The sequence below is a fragment of the Dendropsophus ebraccatus genome, chromosome 8 (genome assembly GCF_027789765.1).
Source record: "Dendropsophus ebraccatus isolate aDenEbr1 chromosome 8, aDenEbr1.pat, whole genome shotgun sequence".
NCBI classification, from domain to species: domain Eukaryota; kingdom Metazoa; phylum Chordata; class Amphibia; order Anura; family Hylidae; genus Dendropsophus; species Dendropsophus ebraccatus.
This window is the reverse complement of record NC_091461.1, coordinates 89,478,158-89,496,416: the sequence shown is the minus strand read 5'-3', so window position 1 is coordinate 89,496,416 and position 18,259 is coordinate 89,478,158. Positions and strand designations below refer to the sequence as shown.

Below are 18,259 nucleotides of genomic sequence, written 5' to 3'. Positions count from 1 at the left end.
ACACTACATAGTTACATCTGTGGACTTTAGAGAGGGCAGGCTAGCTATATTAGCTTAAGTTTGTGTTTTTACCACTGTTAGGCTCTATTTGTACTATGTTTTTCAGCACCTGGTAGAGTTGCAGGCACTGTGTATGCCAGAACCTAGGTGGTTAGCAGTGGGCTAGGTGTGGTGGCATCAACTAGGCACTTCTCATAGTGGGTACACAGCACTGGGCTTTGTAAAGGTAGAACCAGGTGTGTAGGTGCAGGTGTGACGGATAGTAAGGAGCACAGAGTCCAGAACTTAAACTTGCCCTTCTGTGCAATAAAGATTAAGGTTAGCTTCACACGTACCGGATTCCTAGCGGATTTCACGATACAAGTTTACAGCAAAATTTACAGTGGGATTTTTATTCCACTGCGAGCATGTAACCTGGCCCCTTTAACCCCCCTGCAGCATACATTACCTGCTCGGCACCGTGGCTGGATGTGAGGCTCCTGGCTCCCGTCGGTCCTGCTCAGCCAATCAGTGCACGGCCCCAGGACCGCCGGAAGCCTTACATGCAGCCGCGTCAGCGAGCAGGTGATGTATGCTGCTGGCTGCGGTTGGCTAAAGCGGCCGGGTTACATACTCTCAGCGTAACCCCATTGAAGTGACCAGTACCAGGATTCGCAGCGGAATTTGCTGCAAACTCGCAGCGTGAAATTCACTGCAAATCTGGTACGTGTGAAGCTACTCTAATACTTTTCAGTAGACAGTGCACCAAAAATAATCACAGCAATACAATGTCCTTTCTCTTGATGTACAAAACAATGGGGGGATTTATTAAGGCTCCGCCTCCTTTCCCCCGCCAGGTGTAAATTTTGATCATGATTTACGCCTGTGAGCAGGCATAAATCATGATAAGTGAGGCGCAGGAGGAGGCCAAGCTTCCTCCCCGTCTCGTCACGCCCCCCAAGCTCCCCCAAGCTCCCCCAACCCGCCCATCGGGCGAGCGGAGTGTACAGCAGGTGTACGCCAGGGAGAAGGGGCAAATCTGCACCTTCTCTCTGGTGTATGCCTCGGGCGGACGCTTGATAAATGTCCCCAGAATGTGTAGCTTTGGGTGCTTGGAGTGCAGATAGTAGGTTAAGAAGGTGTAACTTGAGTAGATTAGGTGAAGAAGGTGTAGCTGTGTTGAGTTGGTTAAAGTGAATTTACCATCAGTACATTTGGTTTTGCACATGAATAGAACAGCGCCGGTGCCACAGTCTTTTTTCTGAACATCGGCCCACTTCTATTCATGGGTACCAGCCCAGGCTGAAGCACTGGAAGCAGGCCGGCCGGCCCGCCCCCATTAGGAGGAGACCCCTGCCCCTCTATGATGCGGCTCCATTAATTCTAATGCCACTGGGCCGCTGTTTATAAAAAAGACCGTGGCACCAGCGCCGTTCTATTCATGTGCAATATTCGATCTTTGCTTGCAGTATGATTTTTGCATTTTAAGTGTTTTTAAATGTATGTATGGGTCATGATAAGGCTTGTATTGTTTTTGTAGGGCCTTCCTTTGTCTTGGATTTATATATGATTGCTATTCACACTACGTATATTTCAGTCAGTATTGTGGTCCTCATATTGCAACCAAAACCAGGAGTGGTTTGAAAACACAGAAAGGATCTGTTCACACAATGATGAAATTGAGTGGATGGCCGCCATATAACAGTAAATAACGGCCATTATTTCAATATAACAGCCGTTGTTTTAAAATACCAGCAAATCAGGGGCGTAGCTAATGTCCCTTGGGCCCTGGTGCAAGAGTTCAACTTGGGCCCCCCCCCCCCCCCCCCCCGTTCGACCAAGCGATGCGACACATAGATAATAGCTAGAGGCAGATATTACCAATAATACCAGTATATAGGAAATATTATCACCATACATATTACCGCCATACTGTTACTAACCAAATCCTGTATACTGAGACTGATATTACCAATAATACCAGTATACAAGGGGGAAATATTACCACCACAACCACTACCATCACCACCATATTGTTACTGACCAAATCTAGTATACTAAGACCAATAAAACACTGTACCAGATTACAAGTAACAAATACCACCACATACTGACTAACACCACCGCATACTGACTAACATCCACTGTACACAGATCACCATCACCTCATCCAGTCATATAGAGGCAGCCCCATCTCTACACAGGCTCTGTACACCCCCCCCCTTATAGATGCCTTCCTATGTTGTCCTCCTTATGTTGCCCCCCCTTATAGCTGGCCCCTCTGTGTTGCCCCCTTATACATGCCCCCCTTATGTTGTCCCCCATATTGATGCCCCCCCTTATAGATGGCCCCTCTCTGTTGCCCCCCTTATACTGCCCCCCATGTAGATGCCCCCACTGTGTTGTTCCCCTATACATGCCCCCCTTTTGTTGCCACCCCCCTTGTAGATTGCCTGTGTTGTCCTTTTATATTTGTCACCTGAAAAGCAGATAAAAACAAAGAAAAAAAAACTCACCTAACACCTCGCTCCCCCGTCGCAGCTCCCTTCTCTTCTATTCTTCTGAGGTGTCGGACGGGCCCCCGGCGATGCTCAGCTTCCCAGTGGTGTCCCCGGCATTCCTTCCTCAGATAAAGTGCAGTGCAGTATATAATAAAAGTATAATAAATGCAGCTCTTTATTGAAAACATATACCCAGCCAAAGATGTTGCTGAAGGTTTATTCATGCACAGACTTACACTGAAGAGCTCCTTTTATTACTAAACATGTATGTCTGTCAGTGTGGGGCCCTTGTCTGCATGTGCTTTCTCTTGTTACTGTCATTAACTAATACAAACCACCCTGCTAAGCAATAAGACGACTTAATGGTCAATGACATTTTTTTAAATGTTTTGTTATTCAATGTGAATAGACTCAAAATAGCGGAGTAACTAAGGGGTTAATAAGATATTATTATGTCTGTATTATATTATGTCTCTCCCAAGTTGTGGCCCTCCAGCTGTTGTCAAACTACAATTCCCATCATGCCCGGGCAGCAGCAGCTGGAGAGCCACAACTTATCCCTCCGCTATGTGACTGTTCTAAGCGTAAACATATAAAATAGTCCACAAGCCGCGTAATACTACGGAAAAGGAAAACTACGTTTATATACTAGTGGCGGAAGCGTAGCACTGCAAGTCCCAGCTGTACAGGCAGTCATACACCTGTCACATCCCTGCACTCAGGCAGCCGAACTACCTTCTCATATCCCTACGCGAGAACAGGCAGGTACCGCTGGTAGCATCTGATTGGCTCAGCGCTGTAGGCCTGCCATTCTATTGGCTACTGGGATTGAATAAGGAAAAAAAGAGGAATCACGTGACCCTGGCTCCCCGCCGGGCAGAGTGGACCGGGCTGTCATCCTGGCATCATGGCATCAGCGGGCAGCGCCTCTTACTTCCAGAGAACTGGCATCCTGTGGATGGCGCTCATCAGCCTGTCCATGGGCTTCTTCACAGTAAGAGGGAATCACAGTAATAGATGCTCTGCAGAAGGGAAGAGTATAGGAAACCCAGAGGACAGGTAACAGTATGGTGAGTGCCCTGGGCTGGGTATATACTGTGCCCTGGGCTGGGTATATACTGTGCTATGTATAGCCTGTGCCCTGGGCTGGGTATATACTGTGCCCTGGGCTGGGTATATACTGTGCACTGGGCTGGGTATAGCCTGTGCCCTGGGCTGGGTATAGCCTGTGCCCTGGGCTGGGTATAGCCTGTGCCCTGGGCTGGGTATATCCGGTGCCCTGGGCTGGGTATATCCTGTGTCCTGAGCTGGGTATATACTGTGCCCTGGGCTGGGTATATACTGTGCTCTGTGCTATGTATAGCCTGTGTCCTGGGCTGGGTATATACTGTGCCCTGGGCTGGGTATATACTGTGCCCTGGGCTGGGTATATACTGTGCCCTGGGCTGGGTATATACTGTGCCCTGGGCTGGGTATATACTGTGCGCTGAGCTGGGTATATACTGTGCCCTGGGCTGGGTATATCCTGTGTCCTGGGCTGGGTATATACTGTGCTCTGTGCTATGTATAGCCTGTGTCCTTTGCTGGGTATATACTGTGCCCTGGGCTGGGTATATACTGTGCCCTGGGCTGGGTATAGCCTGTTCCCTGGGCTGGGTATATACTGTGTCCTGGGTATATCCTGTGCCCTTGGCGGGGTATATACTGTGCCCTGGGCTGGGTATATACTGTGCCCTGGGTTTGGTATATACTGTGCCCTGGGCTGTGTATATACTGTGCCCTGGGCTGGGTATATCCTGTGCCCTGGGCTGGGTATATCCTGTGTCCTGGGCTGGGTATATCCTGTGTCCTGGGCTGGGTATAGCCTGTGCCCTGGGCTGGGTATATACTGTGCCCTGGGCTGGGTATATACTGTGCCCTGGGCTGGGTATATACTGTGCCCTGGGCTGGGTATATACTGTGTCCTGGGCTGGGTATAGCCTGTGTCCTGGGCTGGGTATAGCCTGTGTCCTGGGCTGGGTATATACTGTGCCCTGGGCTGGGTATAGCCTGTGTCCTGGGCTGGTTATATCCTGTGCCCTGGGCTGGTTATATCCTGTGCCCTGGGCTGGTTATATCCTGTGCCCTGGGCTGGGTATATACTGTGCCCTGGGCTGGGTATATACTGTGCCCTGGGCTGGGTATATACTGTGCCCTGGGCTGGGTATATACTGTGCCCTGGGCTGGGTATAGCCTGTGCCCTGGGCTGGCTATAGCCTGTGCCCTGGGCTGGGTATAGCCTGTGCCCTGGGCTGGGTATAGCCTGTGCCCTGGGCTGGGTATAGCCTGTGCCCTGGGCTGGGTATATACTGTGCCCTGGGCTGGGTATATACTGTGCCCTGGGCTGGGTATATACTGTGCCCTGGGCTGGGTATATACTGTGCCCTGGGCTGGGTATATACTGTGCCCTGGGCTGGGTATATACTGTGCCCTGGGCTGGGTATAGCCTGTTCCCTGGGCTGGGTATATACTGTGTCCTGGGTATATCCTGTGCCCTTGGCGGGGTATATACTGTGCCCTGGGCTGGGTATATACTGTGCCCTGGGTTTGGTATATACTGTGCCCTGGGCTGGGTATAGCCTGTGCCCTGGGCTGGGTATATACTGTGCCCTGGGCTGGGTATATACTGTGCCCTGGGCTGGGTATATCCTGTGTCCTGGGCTGGGTATAGCCTGTGTCCTGGGCTGGGTATAGCCTGTGTCCTGGGCTGGGTATAGCCTGTGTCCTGGGCTGGGTATAGCCTGTGTCCTGGGCTGGGTATAGCCTGTGTCCTGGGCTGGGTATAGCCTGTGTCCTGGGCTGGGTATAGCCTGTGTCCTGGGCTGGGTATAGCCTGTGCCCTGTGCTGGGTATATACTGTGCCCTGGGCTGGGTATATACTGTGCCCTGGGCTGGGTATATACTGTGCCCTGGGCTGGGTATAGCCTGTGCCCTGGGCTGGGTATATCCTGTGTCCTGGGCTGGGTATAGCCTGTGTACTGGGCTGGGTATAGCCTGTGCCCTGGGCTGGGTATAGCCTGTGCCCTGGGCTGGGTATAGCCTGTGCCCTGGGCTGGGTATATCCTGTGCCCTGGGCTGGGTATATCCTGTGCCCTGGGCTGGGTATATCCTGTGCCCTGGGCTGGGTATATCCTGTGCCCTGGGCTGGGTATATCCTGTGCCCTGGGCTGGGTATATCCTGTGCCCTGGGCTGGGTATATCCTGTGCCCTGGGCTGGGTATATCCTGTACCTTGTGGCTCCATCCCTGGCACTGAGCAGGTGATCAGGTACAACTCATTAGAGTTCTGTGAATTATTAGTACTGTATCAGGTGTGGTGTATATATAACATAGGAATAAAGTGCAGCATAAACCCTGATGCGAAGGTAGTCACCGCTCCATTTTTCTTCTATGGGAGTTATAGCCACAGGCAGTCTCTTCTGCATCCGGGATAGTAGGATATGCACATCATTGGGTCATGTGTAATGTAAATGTATGATTAGCTGTATTGTTGTTGAGGACACAGACACTCTCTAACACTTTTATAACCAGTATGGGTGGGGGTGACGGCTGCAGGGCCATCAGTCATATAGCGATGAAAAGATAAACAGCGCTCTATGGTGTAGATCGTAACAAACTGGTTATAGTGAGCGGAGAAGTTTGGAAACTCTCACCTAGAATGGTTGTGCAAACCTGAGGCACAACACTCACAAGGGTGTCAACCAAAGTGAACTGCAACCGCTCCCGTATACTCCTCTACAGCCCTTCTTACACAGGGCGACAAGAGGGAGCAAGCGAGCTCTGACCTGACATGTGCCGACAGTGAGCGAGGAGGAGCAGGTGAGAGCTGGGGAGCTGCGGGTGAGCCCCCCGAGTTATCGTCTGATCGTCCGGGCATCCCATAGGAGACAGCTGCCGCTACTCCTATTACACGGCGCGATGGCAGCATATCCTTAACATGCTGATCGTTGCCATTTTCAACCTGTTGAAAGACAAAGATCAGCCAACATCGTGCATGTTGGCTGATCGTTATCATCTATTACACAAAGCGATTATCGGCCAAATGCGGTCAATAATCGATTTGTGTAATAGGGCCTTAAGGGAATAGAAAACAGACAAACTTCCTTCACTTCAATACAAGTTCAAAAAATCATAATGGATTAACCCCTTGCCTCTTCAGCCTGTTTTGGCCTTAAAGAGGATGTATCATCAGGTACATCCTCTTTAATCTGACACAGGGATAGAACGGCGCCATCACAGTGAAGCCGGTGCCGTGGACCGTTTTTGAACCGTGGCCTGGTTCCCATGTACGGCCCCGTTCTATCTACGGGTCCCGGGCCGGAGCTGAATCACATGAGGCTGGCCGTCCCGTCCCCAGTGGGAGGAATCCTCTGCCCCTGTATGACGTGGCTCCATTGATTTTTATGAAGCCGTGTCATACAGGGAAGGGAATTACTTCCCACTGAGGCCGGTCCGCCTCCTGTGCTTCAGCTCCAGCCCGTGGATAGAACGGCGCAGTACACGGGAACCTGGCCATGGTTCAAAAAACAGACCGCGGCATCGGCTTCCCCGTGACGTCGTTGATCTATCCCTGCGTCCTGATGGTACATCCTCTTTAATGCCCGGGGCCTATTTTTCAAATCTAACCTGTCTCTCATTATGTAGTGATAACTCTGCGGTGCTTTTAACTATCGCGGTTATTCTGAGATTGTTTTTTCGTGACATATTCCTCTTTGTTTGTGGTATACTTTGGTAAAAAAAAAAAAAAAAAAAGACATTTGCGCAAAAATTAGAAAAATTTACATTTCTTTATATTCAAAATTCTCTTTTCCTAAGAAAGATAGTCATGCCACATGAACTAATTACTGCAACATCTACAACATGTCTGCTTTATGGTGACGTCATTTGGTGAACGTCCTTTTACTTGTTAGGATGTTAGAGGGCTTATAAATTTTACAGCGATTTTTCAAATTTTCTGGAAAATTTCAGCTCTGATTTTATCAGGGACCAGTTCAGTTCTGTAGTGGATTTGTGGGGCCTGTATGTTAGTTACCCCCATAAATCCTTCCACTGTAAATACTGCACCCCTCAAAGTATTCAAAGTAACATTTCATAAGTTTATTAACCCTTTAGGTGTTTCACAGTAATTGGAGGGGAAATTTATTAGGGTCAGATATTCTATTTTAATAATTTTTTTCCTCTTACTCAGCAAATACTAACTGAGAAATGGAACTCAATATTTATTCCCCTTATTCCAGTGTTTCTAGAAATCCCCCATATGTGGCCGCAGTGCGTCATCTGACTCTACCACAGGCCGCAGACATGACAGAGACCTGGTGAATTTTGGGGCCTTTTTTTATTTCAGGGTTTTTTCTAGCAATTATACCATGTCACAGAGGCCTTGTGGTGCCAATATATTTGTGTAAGACGAATTGACGTTTCCATCGGTACCATTCAGGGGGACATGTGACACCCTAATCATTTTTTATTACATTTTTTATGAGGTGGTATGAATAAAAAACACAAGTCTTGCCACCCATGACCTTGGAGTCTTGAACACCCATGACATTGTCACCAGGTCACCGCTTATTCCTCCTTGGACCACTGTATACCAGGACCACCCCACAAGAGCCGCTGTTCTGGAGATACTCTGGTCTGGTCGTCACCCCGATCCTTACTCTTGCTCATTCTTTTTGCAACAACATATCCACGTCAAGAGGTGACTGTTTACTTGCTGCCATGTGTATCTCTCCCCTTTACAGGCGCAATTGTTCTGAGATAATCCTTGTTATTTACCTCTCTTATGGTTTATGTGATGTTCCGATCTGATTCATATATTATTGCTTCTCTTTGCAGTGGACGGTTTTCTGGCCGACACAAGTGCCGTATGAGCAGCTGGGACCACTGGGATCATTAGCACAGTACATGGTGAAGAATCACTACAGCCTCTTGTATTATGGGTATGTACATTCAGGTGACTGTGTGTATATGAGAAATAGCACTATATCTGCCCATTATATAATGTGTATATTAGGACCAGCACTGTATCTGCCTATTATATAATGTGTATATGAGAACCAGCACTGTATCTGCCTATTATATAATGTGTATATTAGGACCAGCACTGTATCTGCCTATTATATAATGTGTATATGAGAACCAGCACTGTATCTGCCTATTATATAATGTGTATATGAGGACCAGCACTGTATCTGGCCATTATATAATGTGTATATGAGGACCAGCACTGTATCTGGCCATTATATAATGTGTATATATAAGGAGTAGCACTGTATCTGGCCATTATATAATGTGTATATATAAGGAGTAGCACTGTATCTGGCCATTATATAATGCGTATACAGTATATAAGGAGTAGCACTGTATCTGGCCATTATATAATGTGTATATATAAGGAGTAGCACTGTATCTGGCCATTATATAATGTGTATATGAGGACCAGCACTGTATCTGGCCATTATGTAATGTGTGTATATGAGGAGTAGCACTGTATCTGGCCATTATGTAATGTGTGTATATGAGGAGTAGCACTGTATCTGGCCATTATATAATGTGTATATGAGGAGTAGTACTGTATCTGGTCATTATATAATGTGTATATGAGGACCAGCACTGTTTCTGGCCATTATATAATGTGTATATGAGGAGTAGCACTATATCTAGCCATTATATAATGTGTATATGAGGAGTAGCACTGTATCTGGCCATTATATAATGTGTATATGAGCAGTAGCACTGTATCTGGCCATTATATAATGTGTGTATATGAGGAGTAGCACTGTATCTGGCCATTATATAATGTGTATATGAGGAGTAGCACTGTATCTGGCCATTATATAATGTGTGTATATGAGGACCAGCACTGTATCTGGCCATTATATAATGTGTATATGAGGAGTAGCACTGTATCTGGCCATTATATAATGTGTATATGAGGACCAGCACTGTATCTGGCCATTATATAATGTGTATATAAGGAGTAGCACTGTATCTGGCCATTATATAATGTGTATATGAGGAGTAGCACTGTATCTTCACATGATATAATGTGTATATGAGGAGTAGCACTGTATCTGGCCATTATATAATGTATATATGAGGAGTAGCACTGTATCTGGCAATTATATAATGTGTATATGAGGAGTAGCTCTGTATCTGGCCATTATATAATGTGTATATGAGGAGTAGCACTGTATCTGGCCATTATATACTGTGTATATGAGGAGTAGCACTGTATCTTCACATTATATAATACACATTATATAATGGCCAGATACAGTGCATATTATTTGGCATCCCACTCTCCAGCTCTCGTATCCTGTTCCCTGACCCCCACTTCCTCCGACTGTCAATCATTCGGAGGAGGCAATGGCCAGAGGATACTGCTGGCGGACAGAGAGCAGGAGGGGAGAGCTGGAGAGCTAATACTGGAGCACTCAGAAGCACAGAAGGTATGTATGCACTGCGTGTGTGATCTGGAAACTTCTTAAAGGTTCCCTTTGCTATCGTCCGCTAACCTCATGTTTACAAAGGAAGATGTGTGGCCAATAGTGGTAAATTATGAAGCAGTCCAAAAGCTGCGATCAGGTACTCTTTAATATGCACAGCACTTACTAGGCCAGTTTAACCAGTGTGGCTAGTTTAGCAAAAAATATCATCTGATCATATTATCTATCCCTATTGCGTAATAAAGTCAATCCCCAGCCAGAAACTTGGGAACTAAAACCTGAGCCTGTGTTGGAGATTCTGCCTCCCTACGTCTTCCTTTAGCCGTCCCAATCTAATGACTGCTGCTTCAGCCTTGTGACCACCTGATGTGTCACTGAGGGGGTAAAAAAGAAACGGAGGGCGCCTTCTGGTGCAAATTCGCAATGACAATAGAGTGATCGTAAAGTGCAAAATGGTTTCCAACATGTGTAGACTCCACCGGTAGTAGCAAAATCAACTTTGTCAACGTGTTTCGGCTTATTAAACAACGGACAAGCTTGAAAAATGCTTGTTCGTTGTTTAATAAGACGAAACGCGTTGCCAAATAAAGTTGGTTTTGCTACTATCGGTGGAGTCTACACATTGCGTCTCTGTATACATAAAAACCCAAATTTCAGGATTAACAGAGAAACTCGCTGTTGATCCAGCAGCGGCCCGTAGTGACAGGTGCACTTTAATATGGACCTTTTTTTTTTTTTTTTTAATATCTGTGTTACATTCACAAATCCCGGCCCAGCATTGGATCTGGTGAACCAAACTGACAGCTGTCCCACCATGGGGCCATAATACTGCTGTATAATAGGCTTGTGTGGACCTAGGCTAAGGCTTTGTTTACATGTGCATAAGGAGGCTCCATTGCAGATTCCGTCCTATTGGATGTATCTTTCTCATCAGACCTTAGTGGACTCTCATGGGCTCCAAAATAGTTTCGTGGTGTCATACAACCTATCCATCATTTACTTTATAAGCAGAAGTGACGATGGGGATGTGAACAGAGCCATAGCTGTAGGCTCCCGGCAGCATTAGTACATAGACTTGCTCTTTGGCCTCTTGTAACACACTCTGATATGGAAACAAATATCAGTGATAGCGAGGAACTCCCGGTGCACAGTCCACATTCCACACCCGACCTGCAGCACTTATAGCTGGAAGTATTCATGGTAGTTAATTGTTCCCACATATAGATGTACAGTTATATTCTGCTGCACTCTCCTTACCACAATAGGACGTGACAATATATCCTGGGGATGTTGTGAAATTTGCTCCTCATCCATTAGTCCAGGCATGGGGAACCTTCGGCCCTCCAGCTGTTGCAAAACTACAATTTCCATCATGCCTGGACAGCCAAAGCTTTAGCTTTGGCTGTCTAGGCATGATGGGAATTGTAGTTTTTCAACAGCTGGAGGGCAGAAGCTCCCCCATCCCTGCATTAGTCACGGGCTGGTCTGTAGACCACTGATAGAAGGGAGTGTACATTTTATCTGCTGCCCTTTGTATTTTTGCTATTAGATAATTGCAGTTCATGTAGTTTCCTGGCATCCTGTGGGCAGAAGTTTAGTGTATTTGCTGTATGATTAATATTCTGCCATAGTAACAGTATACCCATGTCTCCTTTCAGGTTTTGGGCAGCGTGGGCCGTGCACTTTGCTGAGGCTTTTTATAGTTTACGACTCTGCAGGTCAGTATCTAATGGTGTGTTTACACAGACAGATTTATCTGGCAGATTTTGAAAGCCAAAGCCAGGAATGGATTTGAAAAGAGGAAAAATCTCAGTCTTTCCTTTATGACATGTTCCCTGTTTATAGTCTCTTCCTGGCTTTGGCTTAAAAAATCTGTCAGATAAATTTGCCTGTGTAAACACACCATAAAGCTACATATATGATCCATCACTGTAAACACTGTTCATTAGAACGTCAGCCCTAAAAACAATATTGCAAACATCGTAAAGTGTCCCTGTAATCATAAAAAAAAAATGTGACATGTTGCAAAGATATGTGAAAAGTTTTGATCAGTCTTGATCTGAGTTCTTGGGTTCCCAGCAATTTTATGATAGAGCTGGGAGAAGCAGGTGGTTGAGCACTTCTCTCTCCAGCTCCAGCACATTCTGTGCTTATGCACTGTGAACCCAGCCTAGGATGTAACTTCTTACCTTCTCTTTTCTTATTACTTATTAGATATTACTGGTGCTCCTGTCTCTCCTCTTTTCATTGGAAATCCATTCTTATTTTTACATTTCATGTCCAATTCTCACTGTTTTTCTGAACAGATAAACCTCTTCAAAACCCTACTGTACTATCCCAATGTGTACACTAGATGGCAGTATGTTCCAATAGGAGATTTCACCAAAACAGCCGTTAAACATAACAGAAAGTATAAGGGCTTATTCCCACGTTATATAAAATACGGAACCTACAGACAGGTAAGTGCTGTAGTGGTCTCTATCCCTGCCCGGCATCATGTGTGAAAAGAGGGAAAGAATTTAAATCTTCACAGCACTGTAATAAAACAGCCGCTCGTTCATTATAGTGTTGTGAAAATTCAAACACTCTTCCTGCTCCCGGCGTTCTATTGATACATGATGCCAAGTGGGGATAGAGTCCACTACAGCGCTTGCCTGTCAATAGTTTCCATATTTTACGGAATGTGGGAATAAGCACCATAGTAAAAAAAAGAAATAAAAAACACTAAAGAAACCACCTTAAAATTAGCATGAAATTTGCAGTAAGGTTATTGGTGCTGATTTTTATGTGGTTTCTTATGTGGCTTTTCCGTTTTTTAGTACTATTCACATTTTACAGAAACAGATGCAAATACGGATGATTTTTGCAGATGATTTAAAAATAGCGGGAGGTCTTACGGTCCTGAAAAATTACTGAACGTGTGAATGAAGCCTTAGTGACTATTATCAATGTTAAGCTATGTTCCCACACAGTATTTTGGTCAGTAATTTGCAACCAAAACCAGGAGTGGATTGAAAACACAGAAAGGATCTGTTCACACACTGTTGAAATTTAGTGGATGGCCATCATTTAATGGCAAATAATTGCTGTTATTTCAAAACAACGGCCGTTAATTGCCATTGAATGACAGCCATTAACTAAATTTAATCAGTGTGTGAACATAGCCTTTCTGTGTTTGCAATCCACTCCTGGTTTTGGTTGCAAATTACTGAGCAAAAATACAGTGTGTGAGTGTGGCCTGAATGAAAGGTGGCGCTTCAGTTAACATCTCTTTTTATTCTATTTTTTTTTTTTCTTCAGTGCTAAAGGCATCACAGACTCTGGGGCTAGAATGCAGTGGCTTATACAAACTGCCCTCTTCGGAATAGCCTCTCTCTCCCTCCTACTCTCATACAAACCAGGAAAGAAACGAAGATAAACCAGAGGAAAGTCTGAACTAGTGACCAAGGCCAATGTGCTTCCTTGGTTATTACATAGTTAACCCTTTCCGTTTGAGGGATTTATTATGTAAAATCCTTCTAGGAGTTTTTTTTTTAAATTCTTCATTTCCAGGTCATACAGCGTCAGAATCTAATGTGAATCCAGACAAAAGAAACAAAAAGAAAAATTTTAATAAAAACTCCTGCCGCTGTGATGAGAGTTTATGTTTGTGGGATGAAGAGCAGTGGTCGCCTTCCTGTGGAAGGGGAAGGAATGGATTACTAACACGTCATGTATGAGCTGATTCTGGATTCTAGACAATAAACTGACTTTTTTGTGGTTTCCGAAACGTAAATGTTCTTGTCTGTTTTATTTTAGTATTGTGGTTATGGAGAAAATGTAGATGTTCAACCAATCTACTTGCTTTCCTACATCTGAAACTGAGAAATCTGTATGCAGTGCAATATAAATCTAGGTCCACACTGTGCTAAAAGAAGCAAAAAGGACTCACAGGACTAAAGCAAGAAGGACTCACATCAACAAATAGTCTGGCTCCAGGGTCATTGGTGCAAAGCGTATCTGTCATAATAAACATTTGATATGTCGCTGGGACATGTGAAACGTTTTGATTGGTTGGGGTCTCACTACTGAAACACTTTTCCGTTGTGAGTCATCTGACAATGACAAAGTCAAGCTGTGAGTCATCTGACAATGTAGCAGAGGGGGGCTGGCCCTCTGTGACAGATGTCATCGACACGCTGGCCGTGATCCACAGAGATCAGGTACATATGAATTTTATTACTTGTTTTAATTTCCTTAGAAAACCACTGGAGTTGTCCTTTAAGCCACCAGTATTCAAATGGCGAATGATTGAGTCGGTCTCATCTCTAATATTAGATGGCAAAGCTCTGGGAGTCCAGTAAATCTAAATGGAGAAAACCATAGCAGGAGTAGCAGGTCCATCAAAACAGCCATTTAACAACTCCTCCATGGGAGTCCTGATCAATGCCTAAAGAACTGCAGGTCTTACCTGCCTTAGTTAAAGGAGTACTCCAGGCACCCCCTGTAAAATCTAAACTCCTCACACACTAGGGGATGGTTACTGGCTTCCTCTCTGTCACATTTCTTCCCCCTCTGGCTGCTCTAGCTGCCCCCTGCACTGTTCTCTGTTGCTGCTGATTACATCTCCAGCTTCCTGTTTGGACCAGTGCCTGTGTGCTGCATATTCCTACAGTCCCCACAATGCCTTGTTTCCCTGGCCTGCCTCTGTATATCTCCCACCTCCTCCTCCCACCCACAAACATGGCCACAACCCCACCTTATTCTCCTCTATTCCCTGCCTCCCTCCATCTATTCCCCTCCCACTGCACAGCTTAGTCCCCTACACCAGTGCTTCTCAAACTGTGAGGCGCCCCCTAGTTGTTGGTGAGGCCCAGCAGTGGAGCCAGTTTTCACAAAAGTAACTATGATCTGCACAGTCCTTTTGCTGTTTGCAAAGATCTCCATTTTAGCAACATTATTAATTTATGTTGTACTTTATTAGCAAATAGAGCTTGGGAGACGGGTGAAAGGTAGCCCTAGCATTATTTTCAGCTTTTAAATGGACTTTCACCACAGATGCTGAGGCCCAGGCACCCTCTTGGTCAGTCTGGTGAGGCCCAGGCATTGCCTTGATTTTGGTGGGTGAGGCTCCAGTAGAAAAAGTTTGAGAAGCGCTGCCCTACACAATACTGACAACCCAGCCCCCTTATTTGGGTGTCCAGTGAATAAAAACTACAGCCACCATTGTCTACTTTTAATATGGCATGATGCTGAGGGTTGTGGCTGTGCAACCTGGAGTTGCACTCTAGATAGTGTAAAGTTGCCGGATCCCGGAAGAAGCAGGAGGGGGGGAGCGGAGGGGGATGATGGCTGCGGAGGGGGATGAGCGGCGATCTCATAGCGATAACCCAGCTACTACTCTACGAGTACTCTACTCTATGAGCAGGTGATGGGAGTAGTAGTTCAGTGTAGTCCAGAGCGGCGGTGGGCAACGGCGGTTCGGCGGGCTTACTGTGATGGATATCCAAATGTACTGATCGATTACATTTATGGAATACTTTGGGGAGCAAGGACACTTGCTCCCCAAAGTATTTCATAAATGTATTCAATCAAAAACACTGTATATTACATTTACATACACATCCATTGTAATTCCAACGGAGTATCCAGCAGGGGCGCACTATATATAGAAGTCAATGGTACTCATTGACTTCTATATATAGTGCGCCCCTGCTGGACACTCCATTGTAAGTACACCCCTGGTTCGTGACGTCACTTTGTTTAGACAATCTGAAGTCTCCCTGATCTACTAAATTAAGGGAAATAGCCCTATATGTGCATTTCCCATAATTAATGTACATTAGAAATTTGTCTAACTTTCTGTAAGTAATAACATTAAAAAATTTTAAGTTTTGGCCTCACTTCTCCTTTAAAGGAAAATGAGAACGTATATCCCTTTAAGTGTTTGCTAATCCACATTTTTAATTTTCTTTTTGTTGCGCCCACATATTGTAGGTTACATGCCGTGCATTCTGCTAAATATACCGTGTATGTTGTGGCACAACTAATAAAACTTTTTATTCTAAATGTGCGACCTGTAACGCACGAAGTGAAAGTAGTTTGTTTGGTGGCAAAAATACACATGGGACACCTAGATGCGGCACATTTATAGAAACCAACCGTCCTGAGCCAGTTACCTTTAGTTCCATCTTCTGTACTTGGTTTCAAAGTGGAGGGAGACAACATATTTCCTAAAGTTCCCCTCTTCTAGCCACGCATCTGACTTCACTAGAAAGGACCTGTTCACACTGCCGAGTGCAGTCAGTGCGGAAAGCCTGCATCGGAAGTGACGTCAGGCGGGAGCCTATGCACGTGCCGGTGATACTGGAAGTGATGTCATGGGGAAGCCCAGGATGGGAGAGGAGCACAGCCCCACGGCTGTCATCCGAGTACTGGCCTCAGTAAACTAGATTCTATTTATGATAAAGAGACTCTGTGATTCCTCATCCCGCACCAACACAGTACACACACAATCCTTGTCACAGCCCAAGGGACCCCGCAACAGCCCGGCAGATCACTGACCACAGGGGGAAAAGGTGTATCCGTCCCTTTAAAATAAAAGCAGGTGTGCCATCATACCTGTGTGCCCAATAGGTACTGGCTTCACATCACAACACCCTAGGGTCCGGCTACATCTTGGCCAACCACCATAGAGCTTAAGTCACACTTCACCATATAGCAAGTGACCAGCCGTATCGCCTTTATAACACCATAGATGTGCACCACAGGTGATCTCACCGGCTTGCCCGACAACAAGCACCAGTCTAGGTGGGCGCACAGTGGTCCGCTAGGGCTTACCGTGCCTCCCAGTGAACATACACACAACCCTCAGTACAGATACAGTTAAGTAAATTTATTGGTTAGAGTGACACACATCAATTCCCAAAGGAATGAGAGCAATGGAGTGTGGGGTCCCAAGGTGTTGGGGGATGATCTGTGGGGTCAAGCACAGTGGCAAGTACAGGTCCAGGTGGAGAAAGATAGAAGGAGGAAAGGCAGATCATGGAAGGCCGGTGGCAGGGTATCCATGGCAAAGATGGTCCCACTGATCCTCTCGCCTGTAGGGCACAAGGAGAGAATAGCTATGGTAAGTATATGAACATTACAGGTTATTCAACACAGGGTCTGAGGTCCAGGGGCAGGATAGCAGGGGTAGTGGGTGAAGGAAGGACACGGGGGGAGAGATGGGGAAGGGGGGCAGCTCGGGTGACATGAGGGAACGAGTCAGCAAGACGCAGGGGCGGCAGTGAGTTCTGCAGTCTCCGACAGGGCTTGTGAACTGCAGTGCATCAGCAGCGGCATCAGCGATGGCGGCAGCAGGGATGTGGTGGTGATGGGGATAGCCCTGGTACCATTCCCCCAACTATGACATCAACAGTCATGCTTGTAGTTACCTCCTCTGTTGTCTGTTGCGGTTTTCTGGCTTGGTGTTTCCTCCCAGCTCTCCGCGGCTGTGGTCGTTTTTTGGCTGTTCATCATATGACTGGGCCCGGGAGCGGGTGTGGGGAGGATCTCAGTAGGCTTGCTGAGCACACACACGTCCTTTTGCCAATCTCTTACATGAGCGTCCTGTGTATGACACAGGTGTGTGAGAATCTTCCTGTTCCCACCTTTGTTACTTCCACAATTCTGTTCTCATAGTCTGTAAGGACCTGATTGGTTGTTTCCACTATGGAGGTAAAATCAGATAACTCTCTGTAAGTTTGTAGTGTTGTCTCCAATTCAGTTACAGCAGCATCCAATGTGACAAGTTTGCTCTTACCTTTAGCTATAATGGTCGCCATGAGGGTGCAAGAGACGGTGGATAAGGCAGCATTCCTCTCAATGGGATATTCTTCGCCTTCCATGGGATCGGGAGGTTTTCTTACTCGTAGACCCCTCGGGATCATCTTTTCGTCCACATATTCTTTGAGTGGAGTAACATGCCACCAATTTTTTTGTTGTTTTCTTTTTTTTTTTGTAATTCCATATAGTTCTCCCCACCTCACCTCATCCATCACCTTCATCCTCTCCTCCACAACACCCGCTCCTCCAGCATCTCATCAACCACCTCGACACTCTCCTCCACCACCCTGTCCTCCTCACCTCTTCCTCCACCACCTCATCCTCCTCCAGGACCTCCTCCTCCACCACGACCTCCTCCTCCACAACTTCCTCCTCCTCCACGACAACCACCTCCTCCTCCACCACATCCTCCTCCACGACCACCTCCTCCTCCTGCAACACCTCCTCCTCCACCTCCTCCAGCTGTAGCCCCTCCTCAACTACCTCC

The 18,259-nt window shown here is 46.2% G+C and overlaps 2 protein-coding genes across 4 annotated transcripts in view; one reads left to right on the top strand and one right to left on the bottom strand.

Annotated features, from left to right (window-relative positions):
• LOC138798718 (homeobox protein Mix.1-like) overlaps window positions 1–17,962 on the bottom strand; it is a 35,717-nt gene extending 17,755 nt beyond the window's left edge. Inside the window, exons 1-2 of one of the 2 annotated variants that reach the window (XM_069979275.1) lie at window positions 17,750–17,962; window positions 17,382–17,656 (exon numbers count right to left, since the gene is read on the bottom strand). In XM_069979275.1, coding sequence (XP_069835376.1) covers window positions 17,382–17,466 — 85 coding nt within the window. In that variant the 5' untranslated portion in view covers window positions 17,467–17,656; window positions 17,750–17,962. Of the gene's footprint in view, window positions 1–16,851; window positions 17,046–17,381; window positions 17,657–17,749 lie in introns of those variants that run through there. The other variant, XR_011364145.1, reaches the window with a different exon arrangement.
• TMEM254 (transmembrane protein 254) lies at window positions 3,319–13,497 on the top strand. Of its 2 annotated transcripts, XM_069979273.1 has the most exons (4): window positions 3,322–3,474; window positions 8,354–8,457; window positions 11,625–11,684; window positions 13,267–13,497. In XM_069979273.1, exons 1-4 carry the CDS (start codon window positions 3,388–3,390, stop codon window positions 13,382–13,384), a joined length of 369 nt encoding a protein of 122 aa, XP_069835374.1. In that variant the 5' UTR covers window positions 3,322–3,387; the 3' UTR covers window positions 13,385–13,497. The 2 variants fall into 2 exon arrangements, with proteins under 2 accessions (XP_069835375.1, XP_069835374.1); XM_069979274.1 differs by lacking the exon at window positions 11,625–11,684 and having other exon boundaries at window positions 3,319–3,474.
• Window positions 17,963–18,259: the final 297 nt, after the last annotated feature.

What these genes read in the sequence shown, in the direction of transcription:
- TMEM254 (XM_069979273.1), top strand. Translation starts at nt 3,388, where the DNA reads ATGGCATCAGCGGGCAGCGCCTCTTACTTCCAGAGAACTGGCATCCTG. An exon ending in TGTCCATGGGCTTCTTCACA is followed by an intron (nt 3,475 to 8,353) that starts GTAAGAGGGAAT and finishes TTCTCTTTGCAG; the next exon opens with TGGACGGTTTTCTGGCCGAC. An exon ending in TATAGTTTACGACTCTGCAG is followed by an intron (nt 11,685 to 13,266) that starts GTCAGTATCTAA and finishes TTTTTTCTTCAG; the next exon opens with TGCTAAAGGCATCACAGACT.